The sequence below is a fragment of the Rhincodon typus genome, chromosome 2 (genome assembly GCF_021869965.1).
Source record: "Rhincodon typus isolate 14 chromosome 2, sRhiTyp1.1, whole genome shotgun sequence".
In the NCBI taxonomy this organism is placed as follows: domain Eukaryota; kingdom Metazoa; phylum Chordata; class Chondrichthyes; order Orectolobiformes; family Rhincodontidae; genus Rhincodon; species Rhincodon typus.
This window is the reverse complement of record NC_063333.1, coordinates 39,202,463-39,215,777: the sequence shown is the minus strand read 5'-3', so window position 1 is coordinate 39,215,777 and position 13,315 is coordinate 39,202,463. Positions and strand designations below refer to the sequence as shown.

Below are 13,315 nucleotides of genomic sequence, written 5' to 3'. Positions count from 1 at the left end.
ATTATGAGATGCATAAATAGCATTGATGGTCAGAATCTTTTCCCCCAAGAGTTGAAATGTCTAATATTAGGGGTCATGCATTTAAAGGTGAGAGGGGAAAGTCAAAGGAGATGTAAAGGGCAAGTTTTTTTAAAACACAGATTGTGGTAAGAGTTAGGAACACACTGCCAGGGGTGGTCGTGGAGGCAGATGTGTTATGAGTGTTTAAGGGATTTTTAGATAAGCACATGAATATTCAAGGAATGGAGGGAAAAGGACCAAGGCAGGCAGAAGGGATTACTTTAATTTGGCATCATGCTCAGCACAACATCATGGGTTGAAGGGCCTTTTCCTGTGCTGTAGAGTTCTATGTTCTAATATCAAGTGAACAGATTACCTGTGCACTTACACATCGCTGCTTGTGGAAGTTTGCTGTGCTCAATTTGGCTGTTATATTTTCTAAATCACAAGTGACGACACTTCAAAAGCACCCAAATAGGCTGTAAAGAGCTTTGATACGTCCAGTGGTCAAAAAAATGCCATATAAATCCAAAGAGATAGCAAGAACTGCAGATGCTGGAGTCAGAGATAACACAGTGTGGAGCTGGAGGAACACAGCAGGCCTGGCAGCACCAGAGGAACAGAAAAGCTGACCTTTCAGGTCAGGATCCTCCTTCAGATATAAATCAAATCCTTCCTTATTCTCCTTTTAACATGTTATTGGACAACTCACCACAAGAGTAGGACTCTTTCAAAACAAAACTAAAACAGAGTACAATAAAAAACTGAAATAAAAACAAAGTGCTGGAGAAACTCAGCAGGCCTGACAGCAGCTGTGGAGGCAGGAACAGAATTAATGTTTCCATTTCAATATAGCTCTTCTTCTTCAGAACTGAACTTAAAAGATACTGCCAGATTTGAGTTTTACAGAGGTGAAAATTAATCAAATCACAATGAGGCACTAGATTGAGTTCAAATAAAAGGACAAGAATATTAAAGTTAAAATGAATGAGGAGCGAATGTGAGCCAGTGAATACACGGGCTGACATTACTAGGGCCATTGTTGATCAAAATAATGCCAATGGTTGTCGTGAATCATATTATTCTTAATATTATTATCATTATTCCTGTTCATTATACATAACCCCTACGCTGGGGAAAAATAAATCAGCCAAAAATAACCCTGTTGTACATTGAAAAAAGAAAGGACAAATATAATAGAGCATGAATATAATTGAGGAGAAAAACACATTTTTGTCAACAGAAACCACAGACTGGATTTTTTTGTTCTCTTGCCAACAGGTTTGAAGGTGTTGTAGGTGGGCACATACAATCCAGCAGGTGGCTTTCCCAATACCTATCTATCCACCCCCAACGCTATTTTACCAGAAACAGGGTGGCATTGGGCAGCCACCAGGCCAAGTCAATTGAGGCCCTTGGCCCAATCGTTGTCATTCACTTCCCTCCATCATAAGGTCAGAAGTGGGAACTCAGGTTTGGGCAGACAAGTGGCAGGTAACATATGCACCATACTAGTGCCAGGCAATAACCAAATCCAGAGAGAATCTAACCAGCCCTCCCTGACTTTTAATGGCATTACCATCACTAAGTCTCCAGCTATCAACATCGTGAGGATTACCATTGACCAATAACTGAACTGGACTAGCCACATAAGTACTGTGGCTAGTAACAGCAGGTCAGAGGCTAGGAATCATGCAGTGAGTAACTCACCTCCCAACTCCCCAAAGCCTGTCCATTATCTACAAGGCAAAAGAAATGTATGCAATAGAATACTCCCCACTTGCCTAGAAAAGTGCAGCTCCAATAACACTCTATCCAGGTCAAAAAACCTGCTTGTCTGGCACCACATCCACAAATGTACCAATGCTCAGTAGTAGCAGCACGAACAACCTACAAAACACACTGCAGAAATTCACCAAGGCTTGTTAAACAGCACCTTCCAAATGCACAACCACTACCATCTAGAAGGACAAGGGCTGCAAATACATGGAATATCGCAATCTACAAGTACCCCACCAAGCTGCACACCATCCTGACTTGGAAATGTATCTCCGTCCTTCAGTACCGCTAGGTCAAAATCCTGGAACTCCCTACCTAATGGTATTGTGGGTCTATCTACAGCAGATGGATTGCAAAGGTTCAATAAGGCAGATTACCATCACCCTTTCAAAGACAACTAGTGATAGGCAACAAATGCTGGCCTAGCTGGCAACACCCACATGCTGAGAATGAATTTTAAAAAGTGCACAATTAACACTAGTTAATTGCACGTCTCACCACTGCTGGTATTTAACCAGCAGCAGAGACCAAAATCAATGGTTAACCCAGCTGGTTTGCGTGAATGGGCTAGTGGTGGGAAAGGCAGAGTCCCTCCTTGATGGCATCCACATCGCAAGGTGCTCCCTCACTCTAATGTCCCACCTTGCCCACAACCTGTTAAAACCAGACCCCTCACTCACCTCCACCGCCTACCTACCCAAGATGTTATCCAGTGCTGAACATCTCTTCACGTCAAGAGTACAGCACCTGCAAGAGCCACCACTCCTTCCGGCACTGTTAGCACTGTCGAGCTCATGGCCTCCAACTGGTTATCAGTTCTCCAATACAGGGTTTCCTGTCTTGGAGGACGCTAAGTCCCACTTTCTGTGTAGGCTCCCACCTTGATGCTTTTGCCAGGGAGAATGACTCTTCAACTAACAGGAACAGCTGCTTTCTATCCATCCCATCCATGCTCTCAATACTATAACTCTCTATTAGTTCCTCCTCGACCTTCATACTCTGAAGAAAACAACCCAAGCTTATCCACCGTCTCCTCTGGTGAATCTCCTCTGTAACCACTCCAGGACAATCACATCCTTCCTATAGTGTGGGGACCAGAACTGCACATAGTACTCAAGACGCAACATAACCAAAGTTTTGTACAGCTCCAACATCACCTCCCTGCTCTTATAGTCTGTGCCTAGGTTGATAAAAGCAAGCGCCCCGTAGGACTTCTTAACTACTCTACTAACCTGTTCTGTCACCTTCATGGATCTGTGGACAGGCAACCTAAGATCCCTCTGTTCTTCTGAGCTTCCGACAGTTCTGTCACTCATGGAGTACTCCCATGTTACTTCTTCCAAAGTGCATTACCTCTCATTTATCAGGGTTAATTTCCATTTGTCATTGACTTGCTCTTCTGACCAATCGTTTATATCCTACTGTAACCTAAGACCTTCCTCCTCACTGTGAACCACCCAGCTAATCTTGATGTCATCCGCAAACTTACTTATTTCCATGCCTGCATTCTCATCTACATCATTTACGAATATCACAAACAATAAAAGGATCCAGTAGTGATCCCTGTAGTGCACCACAGCAAACTGGGCTCCAGTCACATAAACAGCCTTCTACCACAACAGTGTCTCCTGTCACTAAACCAATTTCGGATCCAACTTGCCAAGTTACCCTGAATCCCCTGCTTTATTAGTTTCCCATTTGGGACGTTGTCGAAGCCTTGATTAAATCCATATAAATTACTCCAACTACCCTGCCCGCAAAAAATTCAACCAGATTTGAGAGTTGTGACCTCCTTCTGACAAAGTCACACTGGCTCTCCCTGATCAAACCTTGCCTCGCTAAATGGAGATTAATTTTCTCCTTCACTATTTCCTCCAATAGCGATCCTTCCGCTGATGGGAGACTCACTGGGTTATGTTCCCTAGTCTATCTTTACCACCGTTCTTGTAAAGTGGAACAACATTAGCTGTCCTTCATTCCTCTGTCAACTCCCCTGTAGCCTGACAAGATTTAAAAATTTAGGTCAGGGACCCTGTTACTTCCTCTGTCATCTTCCACAGCAGCCTGAGATTCAATGCTTCTGGATCTGGGCATTTGTCCACTTTTAGGCGGATTTAAACTTCCAATACCTCCTCACTTGCTATACCAATCTTGTCAAGAGTTTCACAGTCCATCTTCTCTAATTCTGGATTTGTATCCTCCTCCTGCCAAGTAAAGACAGATGTGAAGTATTGTTTTGCACTCTACCAATTTCCTCTGGCTTCATGCACAGATTGCTCCTTTGGTCTCTAATGGGCTTAATTTTTCACAAGTTATTCTCTTCCCGTTGATGTACTTGTTGAATATCTTGGGGTTTTCCCTAATCTTGCTCACCAGAGTTTTTTCTGTCCCCTCTTTGCTCTCCTAACTGCTTTCTTGAGATCTCCCTCTGCATTTTTGTATGTTCCTTTAAAACATCCGTTAATTTGCTCCCTTTGTACCGGTTATGCAATTGTCATTTCCCTTTTCATCCAGTCCTGAATATTCCTAGACATCCAGGGTTCTCTGAGCTTGTTACTCCTACATTTCACCTGAAAGAGAACATGTGGCCTACACTCTCCCCAGTGCCTTTTTGAAGGCCACACACTGTTCTGCTATAGATGCACCTTCAAGTAGCTGTTCCAGTCTATTTTGGCCAGATCCTGCCTTACCTCAATCCAAAACCCATCTTTGCAAACCATCTTTCTCCTTTTCCATAACAAACTTAAAATGTGCAGTGTTGTGATCGGTATCACTAAAAAGCTCCTCCACTGTCTGGCTTTGTTCAGGTAGAACTGTAATAAAGAAGCAGCTACGTGTAAAAAAAATTTGATTTCCACATTTAAAGAAAGGTCAAATGTGAATTTGATTCTTTTACAATTTAGTATGGCACGAGTTACTTTACAAACCAGAAATATTCGCATTAATTTTCTTTGACCACATGACGAGGCCACTCTAAAGCATTTGCAGTTGTGTCATTTCAAAAGAGCACTTGCCATCATTTCCATAAAATGCAAATAATTTGCACTTTTACCTTACTGAAATTAATATTGGTTTCAAATAAACACAATCATTTGACTATTATTCAACTTGCTATCTTAAGAAAGCATGGACGAATGAGGAAGGGAGGGTTTGGAATTGGTGAACCACCTGGCCTATCAAACCCCCAATCACAATGTGCACTTTATCCCAGGACTCCATCCTAATTAATTAACCATCCAAGACAAAATGGTGTACAAATAGTTGTCTGATCCTTAAAAAAAAACATGGAATAGAATATTCACCCTATTCCACTGCTCATTTATTCGCTTGTCTAAAAATAAAGACAAGGTTTCCACTTGTCAGCACAGAAATTCCGTCCCTCAAAACACTTGATCACTGTACCTACAACCAACCCAATGTTAACATGGAAAGTCCATTCTATACGTATGCTATTTTATATGGGCAATTTTTTCCCTCGTTTCCCCTCATTTTTAGTTTTGGAGCAGTGACCTTGATTTCTGTGGACACAGTTGAACATAATAAGCTTAATCATGTTCATCAGAAATCATGATTCTTCTAAATGTGGAGCCGCAAGTCCTCTAATCACATCAGCATGCTTTTGCTTTCAGATAGATAGAAAATCTGTAACACAGTATGTTTAAAAATGTCATTGCAAACAGACAAATTATTCCTAGCCAGTTAACTTTGAAAATCAAACCATGATCTGAATGTGAGGAAACATTTATCACGTTTAAAGGCAAGAATTTTTTTATTAAACAGAGAAACAGCTAAGGCCAACGAGTCCATCCTTACCCTAAATAGCAGTGGAAGTGACTAGGAAGCAATCTGATAATTATGCTCTTTCATATATGACTCATTTAAAAAAGCAAATCAAGTTTACATATTTTGATATCAATATTCATAGACTTAAGTGTTTTCTATTATGTCAATTTTGTGAAATAAGGTATTGTTAACTTTATGCTGAGATTTATTAACCAAAATCAGACAAGCATGAGATTGAGATACAAAGTTCTGGGCAGAAAGAGGTTGCATTAACTCAGCAAGCTGATCCTAGCAGTAACATATTACTGTGTCAGTAAGATACATTAGCTCAGCTGGAAGTTTTGAGACAGTCAAACAAAGCAGAGTGAATGCTGAACGCCAAAATTCCAGAAAGACAAATAAAATTATGACTCAAGTACAAAAAAAAAGATAACTCTGCCACCCTTCCAAAAATCAACATTAGGAGTTCAGCATTATTCTGAGCACATTTTGAGTGACTCTGGTTGGATCTCAACTATTGCTTAAATTTTCCAATGCCAAGCGACTGCCAAAGGTAGAACTAAAGAACAGCAGGGATTCAAATCTCCAATAAGATTAGAGAAAAACTCAAAAAAGTGAGAAGGTAGACTTTTATCGTATTTCTAAGCTAAAAATTAATTTGATCTGTCAATAGTAAATTCACATTACTGAAACTACATGGAGTATCAACCATTTCATAACTAAGTAAAATCTTAGATTAGAAATAAAAACAGAAGATAAAAATGCTCAAAAAGATCAGGCAATATTTGTGGTGACAGTGAGCTGTAATGTATCAGATCAATGAGGTTTAGTCAGAACTGAACATCTGTGAGATCGGTAATTTTTTTGAAAAAAATGTACAGAGACAGGGATTTTGTTGTGGGGACAGGATTGGGTGGCAGAATAGTTCAGAATTAAAAATCTGTTTATAGTGTGGAAGACTGGAGAGTTTCAACGACAAAAGATGATGTTGCAAAGAAAAAGGTGATAATGAAACAAGAAACAAATGATTCTCCTGTAGAAGAGTCACCACCAGCAGCTGCCATCTGAAAAAAATGCTAAGAGATCCAAAATTGTTGGAATTATTGTTGAATCCTGAAAATTGTAAAAGTACCTATTTGAAAGATAAGAAGCTGTTCCTTAAGTCACATTGAGCTTCATTGGTGCAGGGAAGGAGATTGAAGGCCGAGGTTGCAGAAAGTGCAAATTAAGATGAAGGGTGATTGGAAACTTGGATCATGCTGTGACCAGAACAATCCACATTTGGTTCCTCCAGTGCAGAAAAGACTGCATCTCTAGCTACAAGTATGTGTATAGGATTATATAGGTTATCCTACATATAAACAGGCAGTACAAGGAATTGAAGCTTTGGATTTGATTCTAGAAGCAGCACGAATATAAGGACAGCCGTTGTATCTCTTGCGCTTGCAGGGAAGATGTCATGAAAAAGAGAAGTGGAAAGTTGGTGGTGATGGTTGAGGGGCGGGGTGTGTGGTGCTGTTAGGGATGACTGCGAAGTAGACCAGAATGTTGCAAAGGGACTGGCAAGATAGTTTGGGAGTGGTGAAAACACTGGAGTTGGATCATTGAATGTGGATACTGCTGGAAGGAAGGAGGGAGGGAACTGTCAGTTCAGGAAAAATGACATATCAAATCTACATCATTGGAACTAATATGATAGATATGGAGAATCAAAAACAAGTGAAGAGAGTCCTTCAGAGAAAGTTGTGCAAAAGGAAGTGAAGTCAAGGTTACAAAAGGAGTCAGTGGTCTTCTCACGGAAATTGGAGATAGACCATCCCCAGAAATGAACAGAGAAGTTGAAGAAGGGAGAACAGTTTGGAGATGGACCACATGAAGTTGAAGAAGTTTTAGAAATTAGAAGGAAAGTTGAAATTTTCAGACTTGGCTGGAATTAATACTGCTAAGCCAATAACTCACTGGAAGAAAATGAGGCAAGTATCTAGCATAGCATTGGAACAAAGTATGTTCTACATTTCCCAAAGAAAAGCAGATAGTGCTAATACCCATCAGGCTTCCCACAATAATACCTTTCAGGTGAAAGTAGTGAGCAGAATCAAAGAATAAGTTAATTAACATGAGAACAGATTCATGAGGAATTAAGAAACAGGCCATTTGACCTATTAAGCCTACTCTGTCATTCGATAAGATCATGGCTAATCTGACTGTGAACTAACTCCATTTCCTGTCTTGCCCCAACCCATTACCCTCAACTCGTTGTTGATCAAAAATTTGTCACAATCCCATGACTTCTAGCATTTAGAGGGGCAAGGGCAGCAAATACATGGCAACACCACCATCTGCAAGATCCCCTCCAAGCCAGTCACCATCCTGATTTGGAAATATATCATCATTCCTCTCGTATTGCTGGGTGAAAATCCTGGAACTCCCTCACTAACGGCATTGTAGTTGTACCTACACCAAATGAATTGCAGTGGTTCAAGAAGCAGCTCATCACTACCTTGTCAAGGGTAACTCAGTATTAGCAATAAATGCTGACTCAGCCAGCATCACCCACATCCTGTGAGTGAATTAAAAAACTCATACACTATTTCTCTTTCATAAAACCATGTTGTCTCTGCCTGACTGCATTGAAATATGCCAAGTGTCCAACTATAAGCCCCTTGTTAATTCCAGCATTCTTTCTACGACAGATATTAGGCAAATAGGCCTGCAACTTCCTGCTTACTTTTTCACCCATATTTCTTGAATTTTACACTTGCTATTTTCAAATCTGCTGCAGACTGCAAGCATCCTATAAAACAAGGAAGTTGTGAACAGTTGAATAAAATTTAAAAAAAGCTAGAATATCCCATAATAACAATGAAACAGAGAAATGGACAAAACATTACTATATGATCAGGAACCAGAACAGTTTCTTCCATTTGCAAAATCAATTAATGGGTTGCATTCAATTTGCAATGTTTAATTTATCAAATTTACCACGGTTAAGATTTGTGCTTCCTTTGTACACAACACATCTGGTTGACTGCTCTGCACCTCTCAGTTGCATTGATGATTAATGTATTGGTACAATAAACAGAGATGAATAAAAACATAAAGGCCTTTAGACGGAGCAGATTTTGTCAGGGGTGTCCAGGAAGGATTCTTGACTCAATATGTAGATAGGCCGACCAGAGGGGAGGCTATACTGGATTCGGTGCTTGGCAATGAACCAGACCAGATGCCAGATCTCTCGGTAGGAGAGCATTTCATGGATAGTGATCACAACTCCCTGACCTTTACTACAGTGATGGAGAGGGATAGGAGCAGACAGTACGGGAAAATATTTAATTGAGGGAGGGGGAATTACAATGCTATTAGGCAGGAACTGTGGAACATAAATTGGGAAGAGATGTTCTCAGAGAAATGCATGACAGAAATGTGGAGGTTGTTTAGGGAGCACTTGCTATGAGTGCTGGATAGGTTTGTCCCACTGAGGCAAGGGAAAAATGGTAAGGTGAAGGAACTTTGAATGACAAGACATGTGGAACATCGAGTCAAGAGGAAGAAGGAAGCTTACTTAAGGTTGAGGAAGCAAGGATCAGACAGGGTTCCAGAGGGTTACAAGATACCCAGGAAGGAACTGAAGAATGGACTTAGGACAGGTAGAAGGGGGCATGAAAAAGCCTTGGCGGGTAGGATTAAGGAAAACCCCAAGGCATTCTATACCTATGTGAGGAACAAGAGAATGGCCAGAGTGATGGTAAGGCCGATCAGGGATAGTGAAGGGAACTCGTGCCTGGAGTCGGAGGAGGTAGGGGAGGTCCTTAATTAAAACTTTACTTTAGTGAGGGGGGCCTTGTCATTTGTGAGGACAGCATGAAACAGGCTGATGTCAGGAAGGAGGATGTGCTAGGAATTTTGAAAAACATAAGAATAGATAAGTCCCCTGGGCCAGACGGGATATTCCCAAGGTTTCTATGGGATATGAGGGAAGAGATTGCTGCCCCTTTGGCAATGATCTTTGCATCCTCACTGTCCACTGGAGTGGTACCAGATGATTGGAGGGTAGCAAATGTTATTCCCTTGTTCAAGAAAGGGAATAGGGATAATCCTGGAAATTACAGACCAATCAGTCTTACTTCTGTGGTGGGCAAATTATTGGAGAGGATTCTGAGAGATAGTATTTATGATTGTTTGAGGATGTGACAAAACACATTGATGAAGGTAGAGCAGTGGATGTGGTGTATATGGATTTTAGCAAGGCATTTGATAAGGTTCCACATGGTAGTCTCATTCAGAAAGTAAGGAGGCATGGGATCCAGGGAAATTTGGCTGTCTGGATACAAAACTGTCTGTCCAATTGAAGACAGAGGGTGGTAGTAGATGGAAAGTATTCAGCCTGGAGCTCGGTGACCAGTGGTGTTCCACAGGGATCTGTTCTGGGACCTCTACTCTTTGTGATCTTTATAAATGACTTGGATGGGGAAGTGGAAGGATGGGTTAGTAAGTTTGCCGATGACACAAAGGTTGGTGGAGTTGTGGATAGCTTGGAGGGCTGTTGTAGGTTGCAACGGGACATTGACAGGATGCAGAGCTGGGCAAAGAAGTGACAGATGGAATTCAACCCAGAAAAATGTGAAGTGATTCATTTTGGAAGGTTGAATTTGAATGCAGAATACAGGGTGAATGGCAGGATTCTTGGCAGTGCAGAGGAATTGAGGGATCTTGGGGTCCACGTCCATAGATCCCTCAAAGTTGCCATTCAAGTTGATAGGGTTGTTAAGAAGGCGTATGGTGTGTTGGATTTCATTGGCATGGGAATTGAGTTTAAGAGCTGCGATGTTATGCTACAGCTCTATAAAACTCTGGTTAGACCACACGTGGAATATTGTGTTCAGTTCTGGTCGCCTCATTATAGGAAGGATGTGGAATCTTTAGAGAGGTTGCAGAGGAGATTTACCAGGATGCTGCCTGGTCTGGAGGGCAGGTCTTATCAGGAAAGTTTGAGGGAGCTAGGGCTTTTCTCACTGGAACGAAGAAGGATGAGAGGTGACTTGATAGAGGTGTACAAGATGATGAGAGGCACAGATAGAATGGATAGCCAGAGACTTATTCCCAGGGCAGAAATGGCTATCACAAGGGGACATAATTTTAAGGTGATTGGAGGAAGGTATAGGGGAGGTGTCAGAGGTAGATTCTTTACACAGAGAGTGGTGGGTGCGTGGAATGCACTGCCAGCAGTGGTAGTACAGTCAGATACATTAGGGACATTTAAGCAACTCTTGGATAGGCACATGGATGATGGTAAAATGAAGGGTATGTAGGTTCGTTTGGTCTTAGAGTAGGATAATAGGTCAGCACAACATTGTGGGCTGAAGGGTCCATACTGTGCTGTACTGTTCTGTGTTCCACATTCTATAGGTACAGTTTGCTGTGTTCGATCAACAGAAGCCAGCAAGCATAATAGAGTTATAATAATCTTCACTCATTTCTTTGTACCGTTGAACTATAGCATTGTTAACAAGCTTTATTAAAATAATTGTACAATATCCTTTTAAGATATGTCTGCCTCTATGCAATGATTGCTCCATTTACTGTTGCATGAATGACACTCAATAGGAAATGGCAGTGGACTTGAGTTAACTGTTACTAATTCAGTTAGTCAATCTTGAATAACGTACCTTCAACCCATGCAGTTGTATCCAGAATGGAAGGCAGGGTGTGCAATATAACACTCACTAACTTACTTCCAATAAGTCCAAGTAACTCATATTTACAAAAAGGAATATCTAGCAAGTATCATTTTTTTTTTTTTAAATCTGTCTTTGTACAGTCATTGTAAATGACATCAGCTACAGCAGTGTATTGGAAATTCAAAGGGTTTAACAGAATGTAGCTAGAAATAAAGGTAAAGTCGTCATCGTCCTAACTGACCATAGGCTGTTCCCTCTTTAGGCAGAGCAACAACAGAGATGGTGGTTCAACCTGAGGGCCACCACACCTCAGACAAGGGGAAAGGTTGAGAAGGAGAATCTTTTGTGCTAATCTTAGCCAGTGCAGGAATTGAACCCACAGTGTCAGCATCATTCTGCATTGCAAATAGCTGTTCAGCCAACTGAGCTAGAAATTGACATATGTGGGTATACAAAGCACACATATGGTACAGTTCCTCCACAACGTTCTAGGCAATTGCTTTCAAACTAAAAATCACCACTTGTGGATTCTAGTTCTCCTGTCTTACATTTTAAAAAATGTTTACACTTTGAAATGTAAACCACATTCTTATTTCAAAGGTCTCATGTCCAGGTTCAGATTACAGATAAAATACCTAAAATAATACTATAGACAGACATGAAATAATGAATATTCAATATCATGGAATGTTACCAGGCTACCAAGACATCACCTACCGGAAGATCATCTTCATATGGAACATAACTTTCTAAGTTTCCATGATATGGCTTCAGCCGCTGCATATTTCCAGCATTTTCTGTATTTTTCTAATAAAGATATTGGACCAAAATCACAGATTATAAGATGCAACCTTCCACATGATCTAAATTGCTTACCAGAAATAAAAATTCAAAAAACTGAACTGAAATATGTTGATTTAATCCTAGATCAAAGTAAAGTCTATATACATATGCCCTGGCCTTTTTCACTGTGGTCCACAGACATCATGAATTATAATCTCAAATTCCACATACAGCACGAGCTACTTCATTGATAACACCTTTTTTTTTTAAAAAATGTATGCTTTATGTTCCCAACTTCAGGGTGGTACAAACTTAACAAGTAACACATTTACACCAGTGCTTAATTAACAAGTCATCACAAGAATCCCAAAAAAGAACATTTCACCCAAACATGAAATCAGTAAACCTTACACAACAAAAGATGACTTTACACAAATATGTAATCTTTTCAGCCTCAATATTTCAAAAGACGAAACACAGCTCAATTCAGAGCTGTGGCACTATTGAAGATGAAATACTGAAAAAAAAAATGCATATTTCCTGCCAATACGGCCATACTCTAGTACTACCAACTTTACCAGTGCAATACTTTGACACTATCCAATCTATCTTGCATTTTTAAAAAATGAGAAAAAGTTTGAAACTGCAGGTTGACATAAAGTACCTGAAAAATATACAGGAAATCTCATTTAGTGGCACAGGGTATATCAAGTCTAACCTTTAAATACAAACATAGATTACTATCAAAACTGAAAGCAATCATGCATTGTAAAATGAATGATTAAATTGGGAATAAGCCATTTCCATTTCAGACACCTAGCATCTTCAGATTAAAGGTTAAGGGTTCTTGCAGCCTGGTGGTAGTGTCCCTACCTCTGAGCCAGGAGACCGAGGTTCAAATCCCACCTGCTCCAGAGGTATGTAACACTACCTTTAAGCAGGTAGATTAGAAAATATCTATTTAAAGATTATTTAAATAAAATGGCTGCTCTCAGAGACAGACAGAGAAAGAGACACACAGAGACAGAGAAGCACAGAGAGACACACACACACACACACAGAGAGAGAGAGAGAGAGGAGAGAGAGAGAGACACACACACACACACACAGAGAGAGAGGAGAGAGACACACACAGAGACACAGAGAGAGAGAGAGAAAGAAAGAGAGACACACACACACACAGAGAAAGAGAGACACACACACACAGAGACAGAGAGACACAGACACAGAGAGAGAGAGACACAGACACACACACACACACACAGAGAGAGAGAGACACAGACACAGAGAGA

General features: G+C 40.6%; 1 protein-coding gene across 3 annotated transcripts in view; it reads right to left on the bottom strand.

Moving 5' to 3' along the window:
• pip4k2aa (phosphatidylinositol-5-phosphate 4-kinase, type II, alpha a) overlaps positions 1–13,315 on the bottom strand; it is a 266,770-nt gene that overhangs the window by 203,731 nt on the left and 49,724 nt on the right. Inside the window, exon 1 of one of the 3 annotated variants that reach the window (XM_048609448.1) lies at positions 11,958–12,042. The exons of the other annotated variants lie outside the window; for them this stretch is intronic. Coding sequence (XP_048465405.1) covers positions 11,958–12,023 — 66 coding nt within the window. The 5' untranslated portion in view covers positions 12,024–12,042. Of the gene's footprint in view, positions 1–11,957; positions 12,043–13,315 lie in introns of those variants that run through there. 3 annotated transcript variants of the gene reach the window in all.